The 26449-nt window shown below is 34.0% G+C and overlaps 1 protein-coding gene and 1 long non-coding RNA gene across 2 annotated transcripts; one reads left to right on the top strand and one right to left on the bottom strand.

The window, feature by feature from the left end:
- Positions 1-6673: 6673 nt before the first annotated feature.
- LOC120628311 lies at positions 6674-7207 on the bottom strand. The gene is made up of 2 exons (XR_005658957.1): positions 7033-7207; positions 6674-6746 (listed from the first exon to the last, which is right to left on the bottom strand). It is a non-coding gene; the product is annotated as an uncharacterized LOC120628311 (long non-coding RNA).
- Positions 7208-16743: 9536 nt separating this feature from the next.
- LOC120628310 (alpha-tocopherol transfer protein-like) lies at positions 16744-25977 on the top strand. Its single transcript, XM_039896621.1, has 8 exons — positions 16744-16799; positions 17673-17752; positions 19427-19598; positions 20205-20358; positions 20946-21066; positions 21886-22017; positions 22457-22670; positions 25717-25977. The coding sequence occupies exons 3-8, from the start codon at positions 19430-19432 to the stop codon at positions 25869-25871; spliced, it is 945 nt and encodes a 314-aa protein (XP_039752555.1). The 5' UTR covers positions 16744-16799; positions 17673-17752; positions 19427-19429; the 3' UTR covers positions 25872-25977.
- The last annotated feature ends 472 nt before the right edge of the window (positions 25978-26449 follow it).

Genomic DNA, 26449 nt, shown 5'->3' with positions numbered 1-26449 from the left:
AACTAGGAACCTATCGAAATATACACACAAAATTTCATTAAAATCGGTCCAACTGTTTAGGGGGAGTTTGGTGACAAAGTACTGAAGAATTGCATATTTTAGTATTTTTCTTACCGTTAAAAGAAACCTCAATTTTAACGAATTTTCAAAAACCTATTTTAACCAAATCGATCCAGCCGTTCTCGAGAGTTTAGGTGACGAGATGCAATTCATATATATATATATGCCATGAGATGGGTACGTATTATAAATAAACTAAATATGGCTAGTAAACGTACTCGCTATCAAGAAAGGGTTGAATAATCCAAGGAAAGTGAGTAGATAAATAGTGACGTATAATGCTGCGTTGCATTCATTTTCTGTTGATTCATCCCGTTTATTACTTTGGGCTGACAAGATAAGGAAAAAATAATTTTATCATTCATTCCACTGGTACATGTAACACTTAATATTAATGTATATACTAATGTATTAATGAAGTGGACTTCACTAAGGATTTTTTGGATATCTATGCCATCGGTCTTCTGGTTATCTTGTTCGATTATAAATTGCTATGTCTTGAATTTGATTTCCGGGTCAAGTCAAACTTTTATAGACTAGGTCTCTAGGTCTATCATCCCGGATATTGCATGCATTGCAATTGCATGTCTCAAATTCAGAATTCAAAAAATCTTTATTCAAGTAAGCCTTTCACAGGCACTTATGAGTGATCATACATATATATTTGCATAATTGTAAGAGGATGGTGATAACTTCGTTTCCAACTTAAACCTAAAACTACGAGGGTTCCAAACGCGCCCTGGTCTGAGAAGAGCCCACAAACAAACTTAGCCGGGTATTTTTTTCTGTTATCACCATCTTACAGTAAATTAATATTAAGAGAGCACTATAAATCATTCTGACTATTCCGATGAAATGTCATAATCTGTCAGTCAGACCACCTACTTGAAAGCAGCATGGAGAGTCTAAAACCTAAATCGGTTTCTGATATGAGAAAGAAGTGTGGAACATTACCTAATGGGCTGATGAAGACGATGATGATATCGTAAGTACTTCGTGAAATCTAAAACCAAGTTGTATTGAATTCTTGAAACGTTTCGTATTAAAATCAATTGCGTATAACGTATTGACTGTTCAAATGAATGGTTCTTACATCAAAAAAATTCTTAATATTATATAAAATAAATGGCCCTAGAATGTCCTACTTTCCATATAAACACCGCTTTTATTCCTCAATGACCGCTTATTATTTCAACCCTCAACATTTTACGAGATCAAAATGGCCAAAAAGGCAGTAAAATTCAATATAATAACAGCATAAATTTTTCATAAAGAAAGGAGTTTTTTATGTTACCGTAAAAATGTGAAATTGATTATCAAATCGTAATAGTCTCAGGAACTGCTATAATAATATGAATATGGAAAATATGAATATGGAAAATATGAAGATGACAGAAAAAACTAAGATAACCTTTTATTATAACAGAAATGATTTTCAGATTTAATGTCTAATATTTTTTTTTCTATCATCAATTTAGCGAAAACTTTGTAATAAACGAAGTCGCGGATCGATTTGGTGGTGAAACCAAAATTTTCTCTTCGTAATGGATATTCCAGCAAGAAATTCTGAGTGCCTGCCTCGAGTCAGGGAAATTGGCTTTGTCTACCCTTATTCATCGGAGGGCGCGTTTAGCCTTCTTTTGAAGTTAATTATTTAACATAATATGTAAATGTTAATGTAATTTAACATATGTAAACCTTTCAACCCGCCGACCTGTATTAGAAGAACATGGTGGCTCTAAACCCTATATGCCTCTCTTCTATTAGAGGCTATGCGCAGCAGCGAGACATTAACTTACTGAAGAATCATAATGATAATTATAGCAACAATACTTCAGCTTCATATCCCTATCCCTATCCCTACTAATATTATAAATGTCAATGTAAGTTTGTTTGTTACGCTTTCACGCAAAAACTACTTAACCCATCCTCAAGAAACTTTGTACACATAATCTTGGAAGTGTTAGAAGTACTATAGGATACTTTCTATCCCGACATTAAGCTCGGTTCCTTTGGGAGAGGAGATGAAAGTGTTTGACGATTTTACACCATAACTTCGACAAATTATAGCCGATTTAAATAATTATTTTTGTACTGTAGAGGTTGTAATATGTGTTTAATTTAGCCCAATCTTTGTGTAGATCTGAGGAATGTTGTTGGAGATAGAGGACAGAACTCCTCTGCGGACAGCAGCAAACCCCTCATTTAAGGCTTAGCGATACTGAATACTTTAAATTTTTTTAGAACTATAACTAAATCGAATGCATGTGGCATTCGATTTATTACAAAAACCAAAATCAAACGTAGACGAAGTCGCGGGCAAAAGCTAGTATGATATAAACGAAGAAAATTATATGGCCGATTGACGCAGTGGGCAGTGACCCTGATTATTGAGTCCAAAGCCATGGGTTCGATTCCCACAGCTGGAAAATGTTTGTCCGTGATAAACATGATCGTTTTTCCGTGTCCGGGTGTTTGTATGTATTTTATAAGTACTTATGTATATTATTCATAAAAATATTATCTTAGTACCCATAACACAAGCTGCGTTTATTTTGCGGCTAGATGAAGATGTGCGTATTGTCATAGTATATTTACTTGTTTGTTAACTAAACCAACCGTAAAAAAATCCTTAATCCTGCAGAAACTGAACAGAGAAAACAATAACCTGTTCTCTTAGTTCTGAAATAATGTCACAAAGTTAATCATACGTCGATCCTTTTGTAGTTGAGTGAGCGTGAAGGTCTATCAAGACATATCGAGGTCAGGGCCCCGTCAACTTTCCGTCAGGGACGAAGAAAATATCGAGCTATCAGACAATTTTTATATTACTTAGTGTTACAGTGATTTTGTAAAGTGGTCATATAATTAAACTTATGATAACAACAAATTGACAAATATTTTTTATTAAATTTATTAGTGTTCATACAAATGTGCTAATAATTATTATTCAAATGTATTGAATAGTTTCAAGAAATAGTAAAAAAAAAAAAAAAAAATAATCAAATTATAATTAAAAATTAAAATGTAATATTAAATTATCAGATATGAAACAAAAAAAAAAAAAAAAAAGAAATAATTACAATTATATTCGATAATTTATTATATTATGTAAAGTGACGTTGGGTATTTTAAAATGAATACGGGAGCATTAGTGATACATTTCAGTCTTATTTCAGACTCAAACGGCGCAATGATACCTCCTGGTGTCTTAGTCGCTATCATCAGGTATTATTTTTCACATGTCCTATCACCCATAGAAAATAGATCAATACTCAAACCTCTGATTCTTTATGACATTAATACCTCCAAAGTTCGTTTGCATTTTTAAACTTGCGTCATGTCAAACGTGACTTGGCTCAATGTATTTAATATATAATTTAGTTCAATACTACAATATTTACCTCAATATAAACGTCTTATTACATTTTAGATATTTTAGTAGCCATTTACCACCTACCCTACTGACAAAGACGTGCAGCTGATTTAGCGTTCCGGTACGATGTCGTGTTAAAATCGATTAGAGGTAATCCCCTTTAGAGGTAGTTTTTCTATTCATATTAAATGGCAAGAATGCTCAAACAGTATTCTGTCAGAATTTGCCATCCAGCCAATTGGACTGTAGCTCCTCGGTAAGACAATCAGGACCAAGTCTTTAGTAGTAAGGTAATTTGAGGGATTTGAGTATAACATAATGCCTATACATTGTCAATTCAATAGCCTACTATTCAATGCCACATCACAATAATTTGAAGCTGAATTGTGCATAGTTAATCACACCATTGTATCAGCAAACCTAATTAATCCGCACTCTGGGAATTGCATAAACAAAAAAGCTCCAGGGAAATTATCCTAACGTTTGCGTTCTACTTATCTGAAATATACTAATAATCTCGTTTCTTCACTGCCCTAATTTCATGTATATGTAACGTATAGTGTTTCTACACATAGACTCCTCGAGGACATTAAGGGACTTGAGCGAAACATTAAAATTTTGTATATCACGTTCTAAGTTCAAAAATTATTAGATAAATAGATATGCTTCCTCCTTAATCTCTTGTTCTCCTCGCATTGTGTTGTTTTTAAGTATAAATCCAATATATAGTTGGTTGGTAGGTATATATTATTTTACATTTTCTCCAGAGGTTGATTCTAGAGTAGGTACTTGATGAGTGATTTAATTATCTGGTAAATAGGTATTACATTAGTACGAACTTATGGCTGAAGGGAATTCTTTGCGGCCAAACTATCTCTCAGTCTCAAATTTTTGTTAAGTTTGACCATTTAAAAATTCGTAGAAAGTAAAACTTTAAAAAAAAAGCTAAAGCTTTATAAAGATATTAGCATTGAGACGTGTTCATAAGGCACAAGACCGATAGCCGTGAAAATTATTCTTAGGAGATATTTCAGTACTGTCGACGATACAACGATGCTAGCTTATTTTTAAAAGGAGTTAGTAATACATGATATATGAACGTACAATTTAGTAACCAGAAGGCGTAAGTTGTGGGAGGCAAAAAGGCAACCAATAAATAACGCTATCTTATCCGAAGTGCCCAAAGAACCTTCATAAATTGATAACGGTTTCAGCTGAAGTTTCTAATCAAACTTTACAGACTTGAATATCCAACATTTTGTTAATGGATATTCGAAGTAATATGAAATTGGCCACGTGTCTTATGTTTGAAACGCAACTGTGTTTGGTTTACTAATTTTGTTTAGAGTCCTTACTACCTATAAGTATTGTAAAATTGCACGTTTACAGATCACAAAATCTAACTTCGCTGAAAGTTGGTCAACGGAAACGTTTCCGCATGCAAAATGTTACCATTAAATCAAAACTTATAAAAGTGAAAGAATATCTTATAAAAGTGTCATTCGTGACTCATTTAAGTCCAGTGAAATTATATATCACAAACTGTATGGATTAATAAACTCACCCAAACAGCTGGTACAGTTTTTACTAATATTGTAAATGAAATAGGTGTTCGTTTGAAGTAAGGCTTCAGGCCCTAATTGAGAGACTATTAGTTCTAATCTATTTACTTTTTGGCTAAGAGTTAGTTTAGAGGACGGAGAGTAGCATAGGCTACTTTTTATCTCAGGAAAACAAACGGTTTCCGCGGGATTTGTAAAAAAGCGCAATAAGCGCGTACGATGAACGCGGGCAACAACTATTATATAATAATTAAAAGAAGCAGAAAGTAGCGAGTAAGATAATAAATCAATGTTGTGTAACGTCTTAAAGTGGCAGTAGGGGAGGCCGGGGCTGAAAGTTCCGATTTTCAAATAACATGTAATTTTATGATAAAAAAATAAGATTTCAATTTTTAATATTTGATTTTATTAAAAAGTCTTAATCGGTCTCTGTAATAGTGAAGTCATTTCTGCTAGTTTCTCAATATATTTTTTTGTACAGGCATATTTTTGCATAATTTTGGAAAGGAACAATTAACCCCACTTTGGGGCGAGTTGTTCCATGTGTGGGGCAAATTGTTCCACTTGGATAATTTAAATAAAGTAAACGGATAATATAAGGTTTCTTTGAAATAAAACAATAATTTCTATACTTACGTTTATTACGTTGTTATGAAATAGTATAAACTTTAAAAAAACAATAAAAAAAAATTACTAGGTACATCTAGATTAACATTTTGAAATGTTGACACTTCCATAACTGAACTTAAAAAAAGATAACAGAATATAACTGGCAATCTTCAGATAAATATTTCTTTTAATTCCACTGTAGTAGAGATTCATCAAGTTAAAAACCTTACAAACATAACTGCACTTATTTTAACTACATAACAAAATAGGTAAACTTCTTGCAAACGCTTCAATAATAAATTTAATGGAAAGTGAGATCAAAACTTACAATTATAATAACAAAACAAATAACGTCAAATTATTTATCACCTTGAGGTTATCAAATTATTTTTATTAAGTGAAATAAAATTACAATGAAGACGTAAGAAGTCATCAGTCTTGTTTTAATCAGTCGTAATCAACTTTGGTAACTTTTATTCTTATTCATCGTTAAATTCTTCATCTGACTCACAGTTGGGACACACATAAGTAATGTTATCAGTTTCATTTATACATTTAACATGTGCCCAATTTTTACACAAGCTACATTCTATCCACTTTTCTCTTGGTAGTGAATTTGAATATGAATCACAACAAATTATGCAGTACCATTCCAGAACCTCATCATCTCTATCACTCTCGCTTTCTTGTAATACTCTTCGTTTAGCTTTTTTTGAGCTTTTCCCTTGCCTTTACCTTTTTCTTTATTATTGTTGTTTTCTTTCCCCTTGTTTCTAATTGCTTCGTCTTTCCTTGATTTCTTCTTTACCTGTTCTTCAGCTAATGCATTTTTTCTGGCGTGTCGGTCAAAACAGCTGTCTTTCTAATACGGCGTTTTGTAGCCATCTGAAATCTTGGGGATGCCTTTGGTAAAGGCTTTACAATTTCAGGATTAAACACAGCTGAAGCATTCATCTTTACTGGTGTAAATTGAAGTTCTTGGGCACTATTAATGGTTAAATCGATTTAATGTCATGTGGCAAATTTCCAGTTACCTTTTTACTTTTCTTCCATCTTGTATGACAGCATTGGCAGCTTGACGTAATAACGTTTCGGATATTTTCCCTCTCTCAGTTTTCCGTTTGTAGGTACGTACCATCCTAAAAAAATGAAAAATATACTGTAAAAATGTATAGAAAATTTAAAGATCGATTGGGGTAAGTTGTTCCGGGGAACAACCAGCCCCTTTGGGAGGGAACTTGTAGCCCCAAATTATATTTTTGGATAAAAACTGTCATGCTAGCAAATTAACAAATTCAATTGAAAAAACATTCAAGCTATAAAATACCTGACAAATGCCACTCTAAAATTGGAAAGATGCACATAAATCGGTCAATAATAAAGAAAAATAGACCAAAAAGTTTAATTACGAAAAAATTTACTCACGTGGTGTTCTAATAGCACAGTGCACACAGCCACTCTTTCGCCGCCGTCGAAGCAACTAAGATGGCCGCCAAAGTGGCGCGCCGCCTGATGCTTCAACGACGCACTTCACGTGTATTGCTATCTCTTTTCTTTACAAACTTATTACTGTCGGAACAACGTGCCCCGGGAACTTCCAGCCCCGGCCTCCCCTACCTTTCAGACGTCAGAAGGGCTAAACACTGTGACAACTTCACACTGCTCCAACGCTACACACTTTTTAACGACGAAAAACGACGGCGTGTTAATATGAGGATAAGACTATGTGTGTGTGTGTGTGTGTCTGTGACATCATATAACCCGAACGGATAAACCGATTTTTATGTTCTGACCTATTTTTCTATGTTTGATGAAGATCGGTCCAAGGTGGCCGCCGCCACAAAATGGCGGATTAAATATTTTTTCACAACTCCCTCGATAAGGGTATCAAACGAAAGGACTTGACTAGTAGAATACTGTACACTATGATTTTTTTTAATGCAAGATGGCCGCCCACCACAAAATCAGGAAATATATATTTTTTTGGACAACTCCCTCAACAATGTTAAAACACTATATTAAAAGTTTGGGGTTTTCAAAAGTTTAATTTATATATTTTTTTTTATTGAATAACTAAGCAGGGTTATATTACTATTAATAAGTGGTTGGAGAAGTGAAATGCAAAGTAAGAGGGCTTTTTTGGAAGTCCTATAACTTGAAAGTTAGAAACACCAAAATCGTTCAAACAGTTTGGCTTTCTTAATATGAGTGTGGAATAGGAGAATTATTATTTAGAAATATTACTTGGACAAAGTCGTGGGCAACCACTAATAGGAATACTCTTAAGCGATGTAATTATATGAATCGCAAATTAATTGACCCCAGCTCTGTCTTGCAATAAATCTCTTCTGAGAGTAATAGGAACATCAATTTCATTGCCTCCGTTTTAATAAAAGCCGTCGGCTACGATTTATCATGGTGGATAGGATGGTGCAATGATTTTTCTTGGTAAGTACACTTATTCCGTTTTATCTTCACAACAAAATATTATAAGCAAAGAGTGATTATTATACGATTTGTTCTATGATTGTCTTGCTTTCTCAAGGCTATAGAGTAAAGATGGATTCACGCGGCGCGGCTAATTCAAACGCATATAACTTGTGTTATTTGTGTTATTATAAATCTCTATGGATTGTTATATTATATCATGCACTGAACCGTGCCTTATCCCACGGTACGTAATACCACGTACGATGACTGTTTGAGCTAGCCCTTGTAATGCCCAAGGCCCTAATAAAGATGTACCGAATGATAACATATATAATTTGTTGAGAGTTTTTATATGTACGAAGTTTTTTGAAAATTATGTCCTAAGTATGTTATTACTGCCATAGCGTAGGGGTTTTTTTTTTTGAAAAATATTGAAATTTTTTGGTTTATGTAATTTGTTTTTATAATTTTGTCAATAATTATTGGTATGGCTTTTCTGGGAGGCTTTGGCCGTGACTAACCTGTAGTGGAATTAAAAATAAATTTAAAAAAATAATTAAAATTAAATTAATTATTTGAATTTTTAATTAATTATAGTTATTTTAATATTGTAGCAGAAATAAATTTTAAATTGGATTTATATTATATTAAAGGAGATTCCAACTCGACCTTTAAAAAGAGAAGATCTTCGAACAGTAGACTAGCATCCACACCCCGAGACCTTTATCTCTTACGTTACTCGTATTTCTTTTATAGAGAATGAGGAGATAGTTGCTAGACATTCGACCAACTTGTGGCGCACATGATTAACTAAACTAGGTATCGTAACTTTTTTCGGTTGTGATATCATTGGCACGAAGAGGAGCGGAGGTTTGGAATATCCTACCAAATAAAACCCTCGGTTGTCCTATTCATTATGTGACTTGCCTTCAGCAAAAAATACAAATACATGACGCAGTTTCGACCTTCTATTAAGGCTATAAATTCTGCCCTAGAAGTAGTGCACAATTAACCTTACGCTTGGGTCAAAAATATTTTTTTTCCTTATTTGTCTTGAGTTGGTTGACGTCAACTCAACTAGATTCTCGCGTGAATATAAATCTTGAATTATAAATAAATACTTAATTTAATCGGAACTAACTGCAATTTAGACTCGATGACAGGACATCTCGCCATTTTTTGACGGCCGCTTGGCGCAGATGGCGGCGACCCTGCTTTATGCGCCCAAGGCCGTGGGTTCGATTGCCACAACTGGAAAAATGTTTGTGTGATGAACATGAATGTTTTTCAGTGTCTGGGTATTTATCTGTATAAAATAAGTATTTATGTGTATAATATTCATAAAAATATTCATCTGCTATCTTTGTACTCACAACACAAGCTACGCATACTTTGGGGCTAGATGCCGACGTGTGTATGGTCGTAGTAGGTATATTAGTATTATTTTCGTTTTGATTCTTGATTTCAATACAAAAACATATATTTTTGGCCGGTTGTTTCTCAAATTAGCGCGGATATACAAAATAACATCATCATCAAATACCGGGTCACTACAGAACATAGGTCTCTTGCCTCAATGAGAAGGGGATAAGGCTGTATTCCACCATGCTGGCCTAGTGCGGCTTGGTGGACTCCACACACTTTTAAGAACATTATGTAGAACTCTCCGACATGCAGGTTTTGTCGCGATTTGTTCCATCACCGATGAAGCAAGTGATTTACATGGCAACTTAGAAAAGTTGGAGGTGCGTGCTGGGATTCGAACTTGGCCCCCCGAAAGTAAGGTCGAGCTCCTACCCAACGCGCTATCACCGCAAACATACTGGTTGCCAAACCCCTAACAGGCTAGCCCGCTATTTTCGACTGCATTATTACTTACCACCATAGGAAATTGCAGCGAAAGGCTAACTTGTATAAAAAAAAAGTAGTACCATCAAGATAAAAGAAATACTAATTCAGTATTCTTTTATTCTTTCTGCCCGATAAACATACGTGTGAAATATTTAGGGACAGAAAAAGCCTTCCGAACTCTCAAATTGTATCAACAAGTACAACCAATAGCGCCAGCGAAACGGCCGCAATAATAAACAACAACAGAAAAAAACTTTCAATAAAGGAGGATCGTGGAACATAAAAACATCCGAATCCCGCCTATAAGCTGACGTACCAACGTTTCTTATAATAGAATACAAAGGACACCTACAATAATACATATTGGATATGTCAGCAGGTTCCCTTGATATTGGCACTCAGTCCAAGTGATGAGACTTTTTTAGAATGAAGCATAAGAATGAAGCACTATTTAATCTTAATAAAATTATAATAGTAGGGTTAGCAAACAATTTAAATATTTCATGAATTTTATTGCTTAATTGGGTTGTAGCTACCAACTAGTAAAAGTCCGTCGATTCATTATTCTAAATTAGAAATGTTTTTGGTATTATAAAATAAATAATACTTTTTTGACTCGTGTGCTTTAGTCCATCAACCTTAGGATATAACCGACTAAAAAAATGGATAAGCTCAGAATCATGATTATCAAAGACAATCGTGAACATTTATAGAGTTTTAGTGTTTTTTCTTTATTCTATCGCAAGTTCTTGACTACTGTCACACCTAAGTTGCCCAAAAACATTAGTTTTTTTCAAACACTTCACGTTAGCACTTGTATGCAATATCACCTGGTGCTAAGTGATGATGCAATCTAAGATATTGGTAACTATTATGATAAGGTAACTTGATATGGAAATTATTCATTTTACGCGACAACTACAATTTCCCAAGTTGCCCGTGCCTGGAAGCGAACCCGGGACTTCCTTATTTTAAACCCCACTGATGCGCCAGAGAGCCAGGGTAAAAATCGGCGTTGTTCCTTTATTTTATTTATTTTGAATTTGATTTGTATTTTTATATTTAATCTTTTAAACATGCTGACATAACCACTAGAGTAGGTTTACATTTATTTTTGTTTAGCTCGTATGTAATAGTTTTGATTTATTTTTTGTAAACTGTTGGTGATTTTATTAAATAAATAAATAACGTCCTAAAGACAAAAGTATGCAATGCAATGTACTGCAAAATGATCCGTCCCCGACTGCGCAAACCATTATACTTCAATATGGTTACTTAGCATAATGTACATCACTAACGACTATAAACTAAATTCTTTGTAAAAGCATTTCTCAGCTGTGCCTGACATGTTCTCCTCGAACCTCCACAAACTGTCTTCAAGAAGCCAAGTTTTATTAAATAACAAAGTTTCGTGTTTCAAGTCTGCAAGCTCATAATATATAGGTAATATTGTTAGCAACTTTGTATCAAAATGTTTAATGTTATTAATATATATTTTGGAGGTCTTCGAGCGGGTTGGATTTCCAGTTAGTTTCATTAATGGAAATGATTTATTATGAATTGACTCGGGTCAGCGGTTGCTTAGCATTTTTCAGAGAGTACTCAGAAATTATCAGACCTTTAACGAAAACTTCTAAATTCTCGGAAACTTGAGATCAGTTTACTATGATGACACGATAAGAAGACAATTTCTTATGGATCACTGACATGGTGAGTCCATTACGTCCAAAAAAAAAACAATATGAGCAAAAATCGTAACGTCTCGCGTTCTGTGCCGTTGCGTTAAAATCATCAACATACTCGTAAATATAACAGAATGATTCTCACCACTATTACCAATATTCTTAAAATCATAAACGTAACTGTAGCAGTATGTTTGATTTTCACTTTTATTATGAATGTTTGCTGCGTAAAAATCATAAACGTAAATGTAGCAGTATGATTCTCACAACTAGATATGAAAAATGCCAAAGTTTGTTATAACGCAAAAAGCAATAAGCATTATGTCAGGGAGGAAATATAAATAAATAAATATATTACCACAATACCCACATCGCCATCCAGCCCCAAAGTAAGCGCAGCTTATGTTATGGCTATTAAGATGACTGATGAATATTTTTTATGAATACAATTTTACATAAATACTTATCATGTACAGATAAACGTTTTCCAGTCGTGGGATTGAACCCACGGTGGTGCACAGCTATTCTTTGAAAAAAACATATAATTGTTATGGTCACTGTTAATAAAACATGACATAAATAAAAAAAAAACCACAAAGTTTGTCACTGCATTAATATTCACAGGGTATCCAGCCATGTAATTGTAGCTTTCAACTATCTTTTCAATAAACGTCCACAATTTGGTTGCGGTAACACAATTTATTCCCAAAATTGCCACTCTATTAATATGCGGCGCTCGGCGCATTTAATTTTCATTTCTTACTTGATGCCGAGACAAGCAACTTACAAAGTGTGAAATTAATAAAGGAGTAACTGATAACTTAGACGGAGCTTCTGCCAGCGAAAGCAACTTGTCTTTTTTTTTAAAGAAAGAGGACGAGAAAATTATAGACAATATTCCTCTCGTAGTGCGCATATTTTCGCCTGTCAATTTATACACCTTTATAAAAATTAAAACCCCTTAAACAAATTTAATAAACGCGATAAAGTAAAGTGTTCAACAAGAAATTTGCAAATTAAACCAATAATAAACTTTTATTTTAGGCCATAACCAATTTTTGATGTCAGGAACACTGATTTTGAATATAAAGAGGGTAAAATTTTTGACGTTAACTTTACAATGAAAATTAAATGCTTGTTGTTAGGGTTCCACAGCCGAATTGTAGAGTTTCGAACAAAGGTTGTATATTATTTTTTTGTAATATAGAACCCAAGCAGCATGATGACGTTCATCACTATGAGAAAAGAAACCAGTGTTCAGCAGGAGCATAAGATAATGATTTAATAGCAATGGGTGGCTCTGACGATTAGTGTTTCAGCATATATAACTACAACCAGAGAAATAATCGCATAGTGCCGCCGTGTGTCTAAAGAGCTGAGACGTTGGTGCTATGCCTCATGTGGCTGTAATTACCCCGGCAACCACGCACTCCGAACCGGAATACAGCAATGTTGCCTGGTAGCAGAAACAATGAGTATATGAGTATATCATCACGCTTAGAGTTTATCACCAATAAAAAAGGTTTTAAAATCGGGGTTTTTTTCCTTTTCAGAGTTTCCGCTGCTAGCGCTGCGTAAACGGTTAAAGTTTCTATAAAACCATGTGTGAAAAGGTTTTTAATATCCTCAGACCGATTATGATTTATGGCCGAGTCTGCAGTACTACAATGGGCAACATTTGTTTCTAACGACGATCTAGTTAAATTTTAGAACACAAAAGCTGATATTGCGACTTAACTATGATATTTGGACATATTCCCTCGCGGACTTCTTGTAGGTAATGAGTGCTTTAATCATATAATACATAAATTTACGTATCATCAATAGATTTCTCAGCACACGTCATGCTATTAATTATATAGGCAACATTTTTCTACTTTGGGTTATATTATTGCATTTTTTTAAGGATCGACTATTTTATTCAAAATAAATTATAGACTATGTTACTTTGTAATGATTTAGCTTTCTTTTGGCGAGGAAACGGTTAAAATCGATCCAATACTTTCTAAGCCGATTCGTTACAAACACACAAACTAACAAACATACAAAAAAATCTTTTGTATTTATAGTATAAGTAAAGATTACCTTATAATATTATTAGTAATACAATTTAATAAGACAGCAAAATATCTACGGAACTCATGATAATAATCAGTTTCTTACTTAACGAGTTTTTGTATTCTTTGAAATGGTGTAAAGTATAATAAAAGTCAGTCTGAAGAGAGTGGAGTACAGTTGAGTTTTGTTATAAGTTTATCTTCACCTTATTTTAAAATAGGGGAGAAAAGAATCACCAATCGGTGAAAATGTTTCGTGTTTTTATCTTACCTTATAATTAATATCTACATTAGTAAACATAAAACTTAAGTTAGGAGAGACTGTGCCCGTAGTTTAACTTATCAAGTTAGTAAATGTAACTTTTGCAGTAAGTTTATGTGTAAAATTCATGATATGAGTAACTAAAAATTTGACGTTTTTCCTCCATATGAAAAGATGGATGCGTGGATTTGCTAGGTTAGTTGACATCTGTTTACAACATTGGGTATTTTAAGTTTTTTCCGGTATCAAAAGGAGCCTATGTTACTCTCCGTCCTTTCAACTAACTCTATGCCAAAAATCTAGTTGATTGGTGGCTTAGGTAGGGCGTGAAGGGTAAACAAATAAACACATTTTCGTATATATATTTTTAGGATGTCTAACGTGTAAAAAATTAAAAAATTCAAAATTCCTTCATTTCAAGTAGGCCTAATAATAAGCACTTTTGAAACGTCAAGTATGTCTGTTTGTAGTGACTCTGCCACCGGTTCGGAAGGCAGATTCTACCGAGAAGAAGCAAGAAACTCAGCAGTTGCTATTTTCTGTAGTGATTTATCTTATATGTAGATATGTACGCGAAATAAACCCACATTAGTAGCAATCTACGGTCTTGAACGGCACAAGTAAACTTATCAATCCATACTAATATTATAAAGCGGAAATATTTTTGTGTTTGTTTGTTTGGACCTAATATGCTCCGAAAGTACTGGAACGATTTTAACCATAGCTTTGCCAAAAAAAAAATTAGGCTATCACGAAGTATGTGTTACTTTTTATGGCTATGATTTATTTAAAAAAATATATTAATAAATAAGTTATGTTATTGCATAACATAACTTATTTATTATTTAATTGCATGTTAGACGAATCGATGATGCTTGCCGCGTTTTTGGGTCTTTTACTTGGTCAAAAGGGTGATTAGCAAATTGTGCATCTATCTCACTTCGTCAAAAGCGTAGTGAGGTAGCAATCTATCTGCCTATATTTCCTGACAAAGTCCATGGTGCAATAGTAAGCGTTGTGGTTTTAAATTGGAGGTTCCGGGTTCGATTCCCGGCGGGGGAAATTTGAGAATTAAGATTTCTTAATTTTCACTGGTCAGGCGGAAGGCTCTGGCAGGAAGGATAGCTACAGTGGCCACTTGTATAGATAAAATATAGCTGCCACTAAGGAGTACCTAAAAGATTAGCCCGCTACCATCTTAGACTGCATTATCACTTATTACCAGGTAAGATTTCAGTCAGGAGCTAAGTTGTGGGGATTATTAATAATCGGTTTCCAGTTTGAAATATTTTTGAAATATTATTTGTACTAGCTGACCCGTGCAACTTCGTCTGCACCAAATCGGTTATTACCGGAAAACACAAATAAAATGACATTTTCTAAAAATGAATCCTAGCTAGATCGTTGATACTAAATTTCATGAAAATCCTTGGAGCCGATTCCGAGGATCAAATTATATATATACAAGAATTGCTCGTTTAAAGATATAAGAATTTGATAAATTAGACGTTGTCATCACAATACAGTTACTACACATCACAGGTATCACATACTACGATAATATGACGTCATATCAAATATGGTGGATGTGACATAAAACGCTACGAAATAGTAAAAAAGCCGAACTAAGTAATTTTATTTCAATTCTTCCTCAATGCACGGGCGCAGTTTTTTAAACTTCCTTAGGTTGGGATTCCACTAAGTTAGCGAACCTTTTAGAATCCCGGTTGTCTGCGAAAATAATCACTATCCTACATAATGATTATTTTCGCAGACTGACTGAACCTTCTACACCGAATTCTTACTTCGTACGTTATCGGTATTCGTACGTTTACAAAATGGCGTTATGTAACGCTGGTTCACATAATCGACATACAAGATGTCGCCGTGTCTGTGTGACATTGACAAAACAACCTAATGACCTAAAACCTTATGAATACGAACATAAAACAAAGAAAACAATTTCTTTTCTTTTTGGTTTAAAAAAATTCAAAATTCCAAGTACTACTTGAGGAGGAGGAGTCCACCAACCCGCACTCAAAGTCTGATTAACGTCGAACCCCCCGATGTCGACGAGCTCTGCTCATGGCGAGCTAATGCGATAGCCCCCTCTCCTCGGTGACGCCGTAGCAACCCCTCAGGTGGTGTCAACTGTCCATCAAAACAAAAAACAACCCGCACTGGGCTTCATTGTGAGAGGAGACCCGTGCCCTGTTGATGGACACCGGGCGGCACGTGCAGGACCTTTCCTTGCATGTTCTGCGAGGTGCTGCAAAAAATTCTAAATTCAAATTTCATTTATACCAAGTATGCCTACTTTATAAGCACTTCGGAAACGTCAAGTCAGTCTGTTTTTAGTGACTCTACCACATGTTGATGGACACCGGGCGGCAGGTGCAGGACCTTTCCTTGCATGTTCTCCGACGTGCTGCAAACAATTCTAAATTCAAATTTCACTTATACCAAGTATGCCTACTTTATAAGCACTTCGGAAACGTCAAGTCAGTTTGTTTTTAGTGACTCTACCACAGGTTCGGAACGCATATTCCGCGGAGAAGAGCTCTATTCCAACATCATTTTATAGTTTAACAATCTTTAGAATCTGTTTTGTGAGAGATGAGAGCGAAGTGGCTTGCTTCCAAGCAGCCTTTCCGTTAAACAAGTTGTTGTGTTGCTGTGTTTAGTCGATGGTTTTCCACTAATCATCAGGTGTGCCATATGCTTGGTCAATTAAAACTATAAAAAAAAGTAAAGTAATATGCAAATATTGCACGCTACGTAGTTGATAGTGGATTTCCAGCTTAATATAAATGACTGTATTATTATCCTTGCCAGCACTCAGTTATATGTTATGTGTAATTGGAGACCTTAGTTTAAGTCTAGTTTTACCGTCAACCGGTCACCTTGCAGGTAATGTAACCTAGTCTGTAAGTTACCTATATTAATTAAATTAAACAAAACTGTACAAACAAACAAACATCTCAGTAAAATATTATTTGAAGTGTTTCTTAGTTTTTTAATCAAAGATACTTTTAACTATAATAATTTGTGGGGTAAATGTATCATAACTATTTTTATACAAAACCGACACTTATGCCCGTTTTTACTAAACTACTAGGCAATGCTTAAGTAAGCAACCCCTTATCTTCATCTACTTCTCTCTCTCTCTATGGTCGTTCCTTCATTACTGAAGATCGTGGTCCTGGTGAGATCTCAACTTCGCGTTGGTAAACTGTCTCCATCGACTTCTGTTGGAGGCTATTTTTGCGATTTGATAGAAGCGGTCTGAATTTGATTTTTTCAGCTGGTCTGCCCATCTTGTTGGGGACCGGCCTCTAGGTCTTTTGCCTTCGGTGTTGCCCGTAACTATAATTTTTTCCAGGCTATCATTCCCCCGCCGCATTATGTGCCCGAAATAGGAAAGCAAACGTTGGTAACTACTTAGTGGCTTATAAATTTCCAAATTACTCCTGCCAAGAATCGAATCCGGGTCCCCCAACTTAAAACCACAGCGCTCACCGCTGCTCCAGGGAGAGAATTTGCAGATAATAACATCGAAGTTTCCCATCTACATTGTAATAACAAATAACACTTATTTTTAATCCGCTTGGTTTCAGTATTGTATAACAACAATTAAAATAATAACCTGTCAAAGGTGATACCTCTTTAACAACAATAATAATTGTTAACTTGCTTGTTTCGAAGAACTTGTAACGAAGTTAATTGCTGTGACATTATAATATAAGAGGTAATGTTATATTCGTTTTCTTTGTATTCAAATAGATAAAACACGCGGCCATTACGAATCCTTCTTAGACAACTGACGCCTTTGAGAAGAAGACATCGGATACCGAGAGGAACAAGTAAGTTAACGTAAAACATTAATAAGTTGATGATCAGCTTATTAATGTTTGGCACAGGTCGTATAAGAGAGAAAGGTTTATAGCAAAAACCCACAAGTCAGCTCTAATGCGGGTTTGTGGGTTTCAACGGTTATTCACATTTAGCCGTCAACTTGGGTTGATATAACCGAGATAGGGCTAAGCGTGTTCTTTAGAACCAATAGGTTAATATAGATAGATTCAATGACTTCTTAGCTCTCATGGTGGACAATACAAATTCCAGGCTAATACTGCGGATTACTTATAAGAAAACCAAATCCTTACAATGTTTGGCACGAGCCGGGAATCGAACTCAGGTCCTTATTATCTCATTATCCTACGAACGAAGGAGTGTTTATGCAAATTCACATATATACAAGAGCTCAACTAAAATGGCAGTTTTTTTTATACGCGTGGCCTAAAATTCCTGAATGCAGAAGCGTTATTGTCGGTACCAATAAATGCTTGGGTGTGAATTATTGCTCTAACACGGTTACTTCTTTAAAAAAACCGGCTAAGTATGTTTTTGGGCTTGGGCAGAGCGCAGGTCTTCCAAAATGCATGCAATTTATATAAATAAATAAATAAATCAATATACTACGATAATACACACATCGCCATCTCCATCTAGCCCCAAAGTAATCGTAGCTTGTGCTATCGGTACTAAGATGACTGATGAATATTTATATGAATAATATACATAAATACTTAGAATGTACAATATACATACAAACGCCCAGGCACTGAAAAACATTCATGCTTATGGGAATCGAACCCACGGCTTTGGATTTAGAAATCAGGCCGTCATAAATGTATATGTATAAAGACTGAAGATCTTTTAAAATGCATCGTGCAGTTTTCAACCAATTTTGGCATATCATAGCGAAATACGCTTATTATTCATTGCACGAGTATTATATTGGTGTACCCATTTTTTGTAGAAACTGTTTTCCTCAATTTGCCTGCAAAGAATTCTGGTATATTAGATGGTCGAGAATGTTATCTATCCATATCTATCTGTTGTAAATAAACCGCTAAACTAAATAGGCAGGTCTTAAAAAAGTGTTTGCTGTTTTTAGACCTGCCTTTGTAGACTTCCGCTCTTAATACACCAATATCCTATTCTCTCTGATATATTAAAAAAATAGAATCGTAATGGATAAACTAAACTAAACTAAATTGATAAAACTAAAAGGACCTAAAGGAATTGTGTTCTTTGCGGAAAAGGATGGCACCATTTTAAGATCTGTAAATTTAGTTAAACTTTGTGTGTACAAAAAAGGCACCACTGTTTAGCTTTGGATTTGTGTTCAACCTGATTAATAAGAGGTGTGAATATTATGATTACTTATGATTTAGGCCCATGGTATGGTATGGTATGGTATGGAATTCTACCTCCTTTTAGGTATAATTCATAACCTCTTACTTCTTACTCAGAGCATTTAAATTTGTGCAATTAAATATCAGTTTTAACGGTGAAGGACAACAGCCTAAGAAAACCTAAACGCCTAGAGCTCTCTAGAAGTCTAAAAATCCGCTTTAGGCTATTGTGGTGGACTACGGCCTAGACCCTTCTCATTCTGACAGGAGATCCCTGTAGTGAACCGATAATACATTGATAATGATTATAAAATTATTTGGTCTAATCATTCATAGAATATGGATACCTTACAATATCATCCACTGTTGCTAATAACTGAAGATGACATAAAAAAGGCGCGACAATTTTATAACGTCGAAGATGAAACTAGGATAAAGGACAGTCTTAAAGCAATTGAGTCGTGGTGCAAGAAACAAGATCATCTAGTAGAAGCGTATCAATACTTACGTAAGTATAATTAAATCTGATTGTAATAATATTATGGCAGCGTGGAGGATCTAAGTACTTTTGATAAAACAAGAGCTGAACTTCACAGCTTACCGAGTTCTGAATTTTAACCCAGTCAAGCAGACTAACTGAAGACGTAGAGTGTATAGACGACCTTTATTTTTCTAATTATATCCATCTTACTACAGATATTAAAATTATATTTATCGGTAAAGATAAAAGATTTGAATTCAAACATCTGATCACTATTTGTGCTAAGTGGACAAAAGTGGACAGTTCAAATATGAAGAGTAGACAAAATAACGTCACAAATGCCTATCAATATCGTCGAGAATGTTCGAGAGCCTTTAAGTCAAATATAAGATTCGCTATTTATAACCTTTTACATAAAACGGTATAAATAGCGAAACTATTGTACTTGAAAAACTTAAAATCAAACTTAGGACAGAAAGCCAAACAATAAAAATAATAATTTATCAAAGGCCTTGATACGTATATCCGTATGGTAACCGAAATATGCTAATAAAATTTTCCTTTTCCTACAAAGAAATATTGATTTTGGGCAGAAATACTAATATTCGAGTTGTTTTTATTTTACATTTTTAGATCCGAACATGTTGGAACGTATGTTTTTATTGGCACGAGGATCAGTTGAAATGACAAAAATAAAATTTGATAAACTCTTCACTATGAGGGGAATGATGCCGGACATATGTTTAAATAAGTCATTGCAAGAGTTTGATGAACTATCTGAATGCCTGTATGTATTTCTTTAAAATGTAAATAAGAAACTTTTATTGGACAGAAATACTAAATAATGATCTACAGTCATAAATGCTAACAAGTAGACAAACAAAGCAGATGAATAAACATGTTTAATACTTTGTAAAATGTTACTGTTAATAATAGATTTATTTTGAGGCTGACCACTGTGATGTTTGTTAGTTTATGTTTGCCGTTTTTAATAAATAATGTTATGAGTTTTTAATGCAGTTTAATATTTTTGGGTGTTGTTTGCCAAAGTTTATACAATTTCAAATCTTTAAGTTATCTAAATTGCTTGTAATTTTAAAGGCGATGAAAAGGATAAGAGCTTTCCTAACAATCATAAACTAATCATGCAAATAGACCCAGAAATTGGAAAAAAAATTGTGTAGGACAAAAATCTGAATCTAATTTCCTCGTTTTCAATAGTCAGTTAAACCTTAACATAAAACAGATAGTATAAGGGTTTTAATCAGAATCTTGATTAAGTTTAACCAAACTATTAGTATTTATAAAAAAGGGCTGTAAATAAAACCGCGTATAAATCTAAAATAAATTCTGTATCATTGCCCTGTTTTTCAGACGTTACGTTCCATTACCAAAACTAAATCCTGGCGATCAATCACGAGTGATGGTGACACAAGTGATAAGTGGAAAATGGGAGAAGTTCAATTTGTTATCCTATATGAGATATTGTTTTCTGGTAAGTTTTCTGAATAACAAATACATAATAGGATGCAGTTAAAGAGAAATACAACGTTGTAAATAACACAGTTCGTACCACAATACGTATGTGTACGTACAAACAAAGAATATGTCTTATATATATTTGTATGAAAAATAATAAAAGTGATTTAATGATCAAACTAGAAACTGTGTTAGATTCAAATGAAAAATTTAAATCAACACATTCTTTAAATCTATCAAACTTCTGTGTATCGTTTATTTTATATTGGATTCATTTTATATTTTGTCGTTTGATTAAAGTTTAGAGCCTTAATTTTAAATATTTTGATTATATTATGTATTGGATATTACGGGTCATAAGGGAAGGGATAATGCTAAATATCTACCATTGCCCTAAAACTGTAACGAGTGATACTCTCCGTCCTTTCCACTAAAACCCTAACTAAAAAACTAATAGCGTGAATAAAGAAGTGAATGAAGGACAAAGCAACAAACACACTTTCGCAATAACAATACGTATAATAAATTAAGTAAGAATTTCCGAAACAAGAAATATCGTTTAAGCGTAAACATTACCTAGATCTTTATAAAACAACCATAGATATTTAGTTTACGTTTATTGAAGTAGAATTAATTAGTACAGCTGAGCTTTTGTGGGTAATTTTTGATACCACCTTCTCTAGCTTCTAACAAACGTTAACTTCGATCATGATGTTGAACTTCCTCGAAACTTCCATTAGTGTAACTTTCAAAATCAATTACTTTTTCAGGTCCTTTCAACATACATGATATTGAAGAAAGTAAAGTAAGATTGATTTTCGGTTTTTTGTTCTAGATCGGGGAATACAGACTACACTACGATTACAGTTTAAGTGACAGATATATCATAGACCTTAAAGATATAAATATCAGTATTTTAGCCAAATTAAACCCAATTATTTTGAAAAGGGGCGAAATCTTATGCACGGTAAGTATCTCGCTTAACAAAGAAAATTGGAATAATATTTCAGTTAATGTTTAATTGGTTGAGAAACCAAATAATAATAAGAGAAATATTATGTTTTACGAAAACGCAGCGCGGTTAAAACAGGTCGCGAATGCTTTTCCTTTTGGCTTGGTATACAAATATTATTATTTCAGAGTAAAATTATATTGTCACTCAAATTAAATACTTCTAGGATACTACTGGATGAGAAAGCTTTCTAATGGTTAAATGATTATTAAAATCGCAGTTTCAAAGATTACAAACAAACAACTCCTTCTACTTTTAAATATTAGAACTATAGATATATAACTATATATAGTTTAGTGTGTAGGTAGGCATCAGTATCTACGCTAGTGCATGAGGAAATTTCTGTAAACTAGTCGTAATCTGGAAATAAATAAATAAATATTTATTATTACAGGAAGGTTTTGGTACAAAAATTAAAGGCATTCACATACTAAACGCCCCATCGTTTGTTGACAAATTTGTGTCACTAATCAAGCAAGGTTTAAAAGAAAAGGTTGCCAACCGACTTCACGTGCACAACACGTATGAGGATCTTCATAAAGAAATATCCAAAGAAATTCTTCCCAAGGAATACGGTGGCGAAAGTCTTACTTGTGAAAAATTGGCAGGTATGTATTTATTGCTTTATTTTGTTGTAAACGAAGGTTCAAAATAGAGGACTAAGATACAGAAAGGTTTAGGTTTTTTTAATTTTGTAACTGTTACTTCTCATTATTTTAGGAGATAGTTAATCGATCTAATTATATTTTTTTAATAATTATTTATATAAAATTTTATAACATATTAACAAAATACCATATGTATATGGTATAATCGGCCAAGTGTTTACGGCAAATCAGAATACAGTTATCACCAACCTCCACTTCCCGCGCGTGTCGTTCGACTAAGGGAATATAACTGAGGATAGGTAGCAGCATCGTCCTTGCTATCACTACCATGTACTGCGCTCACCGACCCTTCGTCTAGCTTGTTGATTATTGCCAAATTCTCTCGTTGGGAGCGGCTTTTAGTCCAATATAAGCCAAGTTTTCGTATAAAAAGGGCAATGGTAAGAAAAGTAAAGGCTTTCATAATCATCATTGTTTACTAAGTTACCTTAACAGCTTGGAGAACCGACGGACGTTGGGGTCCCAAGGTTCTGGAAAAGCGACCCTGCGTTTATAAACGTAGTGTTGGTCGGTCAAATACGAGCAGTGGCGTGCACAGGGCTTTTGACCAGGGCATGCATAAAGAAGGTAGATGCCATGAAATAGAAACATCCTTCGCATTTATGAGTTATACGCAAATTTTAGGGTAGGCAATGTTTTTGTGCATGTGTGAAGTGCACGCCACTCCCTACGAGGTGGACAGACGACATCCAACGATGATGGTAATGATGCACATAAAATTACTTTATACACATTAAGAAATCCGAAAATCTAAATTTATAGGGATCCGTTACCAAAGTTTGTTTATGAAGCTTGTTCAACTTAATTGCAACTTATTGAAAACATTTTGTATTAATAAAATAAAAATAAGTAGTGTCAAGTGGGACAGATCTCGTCCGGGTAAGTTATAACTGCGGCCAAGAATAGTTGTTGCAGAACTGTGTTTAAGTCTGAAGGGCGATTGTCCCCGTTGTAAATATAGGACATAAAGCTAAAAAAATACGCATCAGATTTATGGACACAGGCCGGCACTTTGCAAGACGCGTTTTTTGCATGCCTTGCGAAATGCTGCTTGGTTTATACGTGATGGTTTTCCTCGTAGCCCAAGGTGGCCAACTTGTCTTAGTCCGACAGTTATTAATAACACACACAACAGACGGTCGGACAAAGTGGCATGATGAAGGTTATATTTTTACAGCTTATTATGGAATCATAGTACAACCAAGCAACTAATAACTTGAAACACTGGATAGAAGCAAACGTTACTTTGCGGAAATCGATAATATATTATGAAAATGAAGCTTAATTTGCTATACTACGCGAGCAGCAGGAAAATCTGTATGGTGTAATTTATAATTTCTTCAATCTGTATACTCCACACGAAACAGGTCCCCGGAAATGTATCCTCTTCGCACGATTCGCTCCGAAACCGGGGCACCCTCAGAAGATTCAACATCTTTACAATAAATAATTGTTAAGACACTTAAAAATATTATTACTTGAAACACCACAGAAACAAAGATAATTAGTTCAGTGTAAGTTGAAATTTCCGAGAATCTTCATAGAACTTTGGTGTTTTATTTTTTATAAACATAAATTGTTTTTGTATGGCTTCAAAAAAATTATCATATTTGGTTTTTATTGATATCCGTTTTCCAAAAAATCTGGTGTTTCCATTTTTTATACAACTGTGAAAATAGTCTACGTAAATGGACTAAGATTAGTTATGAGAAACAAGGCCTCCTTGGTTTACAATATCAATAAATTTTGACTACATAAAACGTAATTTATGTGATCATATCAACCATTATCTTATTTATAAGTGATTGGGAAGAGTTCTTATCTCCAATTTCGGTAGTAATGTTAAAAAAAAACTATGGATGTTAAGCTAACTTCCACAGTTTTTTTTTTAACATTAGTTCGTTAAGTAATCTAAAAATTTTATTGTTTGAGCTGGGAGCTAGGAGCTAGTTACTACCATCGCTTGAAGTCACTGATACTGTTGTTTCAGATTAATAATCAAAACTTTAACCCGCGTAACAAACATCCATTCATACGTTATCATTAATAATATTAGTTTAAATAATATGGACTACAATAAAATAATATCAGCGTACAATAAATACTGTTTAAAGGGAGCTTAATAAGACTACTTATTAGCCTGTTTAAAAATATTGGGCAAATTACAAACCAAGCGAAATTGCTTGAAGTATTTGATTGCTTGAAGATTGCGAATTGGGAGATACCAATTGATTTAACAAAAATGGACACACGTCAATGATATTTTCAACATCATCCTCATCATCAGCCCATTACTGGCACGATACAGAGCACGGGTCTCCTGTCACAATGAAAAGAGTTTAGGCCGTATACTACAAAGCTGGCCATGTGCGAATTGGTAGACCACAAGCCGTTGAGAACATTATGGAGAACTCTCAGTCTTGCAAGTTTCCTCACGATGTTTTCCTTCGCCGTTTAAAGCAGGAGATATTTAATTTTTTTTTAATTGTTAGTGGTGCGTGCCGGGGCTCGAACTCGGTCTCCACGATAGGAAATTCGAATCCTTACCCACTAAGCTAGGCTAGACTACACCGCTTCGATATTAAGATATTTTCATAATTTGGCAATATTATAATATTAAGTTCATAATCCCCATAGTCTTCAGGTGTAGGATTATTCATTATTAACGACGTATTTAAAGGTACCTATTTATAGATTGCCGATTACAACAAATTTACTTTTAATTCGTTTTTTACCAGTAAATTATTAATGATGAGCCGAATGCGCGGAAGCTCTAAGAAAATTTTGAAAATATTAAACAGTAAATGGGAAAATCCCTTTATGGAGCACTGGGTTGGTACACACTCACACACCAAGTGCTCAAGAGGGTTCTTAACTTAGAAGATTCCTAATTATTTATTATTTATAGGTTTGGCCAATTTTAGTTTATAATATAGTAAAGTATTATCATATATAATTAGTATTATTATCTTGGTTTAATTTTCAGAACGTTGGAAAGATACTCTGAAAACGAAAGAGGCAGAAAAAATAATTTACGACAGCAACAAACTCATAACCGACGAAACGAAACGAACAACAGCAAAATTCAATGAGGAATACTTAGGAATGCCTGGATCTTTTAGGAGTTTGACTGTCGATTGATTTTTTATTACAAATAAATTTTAATTTATCACTATGCCCGCATAACAGGCTAAATATATTGTTGTAAAAATAACATAAGCGTATTTTAAATTAAATAAATATTGCTTTCAATAACTACGAATAAAAGAAATTGTTTTTACGTAGTTTGTAGTAAATAAGAAATACGTAGTTTGTTTATAATAATAAAAAAAAAATATATTTAATTTGAGTATAATTCAAAATGTTCGTAATAACATCATTTTAATGCCACTGAATATTTACATTAAAAAAAACATTATCACGTATCTATTTTATTTTTTAATATTTACCTTCTAACACTGCTGTTGCCCCCGATTTTGGCCGCATACAATTTAGATTTTTAAGATTTACACATACAAACTTTTATCCACTGTATTGCATCTGGGATGTTTTCTAGAAAGTTATCTGTCTTTTTTTTCAGATTTTAATGTCTCTATCTTAAAAACATGTCTCTACCTAAAACAATTATTGCTTTCAATAGGAACCTACAGCCAGATTCTAAAGATACAATAAATATAATTAAATATTGTTACCAGGCATGGACCCAGGCCTCACTTCCG

This window comes from Pararge aegeria, chromosome 12 (genome assembly GCF_905163445.1).
Source record: "Pararge aegeria chromosome 12, ilParAegt1.1, whole genome shotgun sequence".
Taxonomy (NCBI): Eukaryota; Metazoa; Arthropoda; class Insecta; order Lepidoptera; family Nymphalidae; genus Pararge; species Pararge aegeria.
The sequence above is the reverse complement of the archived record's forward strand: the minus strand, read 5'-3'. Positions and strand labels throughout refer to the sequence as shown.

Excerpts from the sequence above, each read along its gene's own strand:
- LOC120628310 (XM_039896621.1), top strand. The coding sequence starts at position 19,430 with ATGGATACCTTACAATATCATCCACTGTTGCTAATAACTGAAGATGAC. Across the intron at positions 20,359-20,945 it reads GATGAACTATCTGAATGCCT|ACGTTACGTTCCATTACCAA; the intron begins GTATGTATTTCT and ends CCTGTTTTTCAG. Across the intron at positions 22,671-25,716 it reads TACTTGTGAAAAATTGGCAG|AACGTTGGAAAGATACTCTG; the intron begins GTATGTATTTAT and ends TTTAATTTTCAG.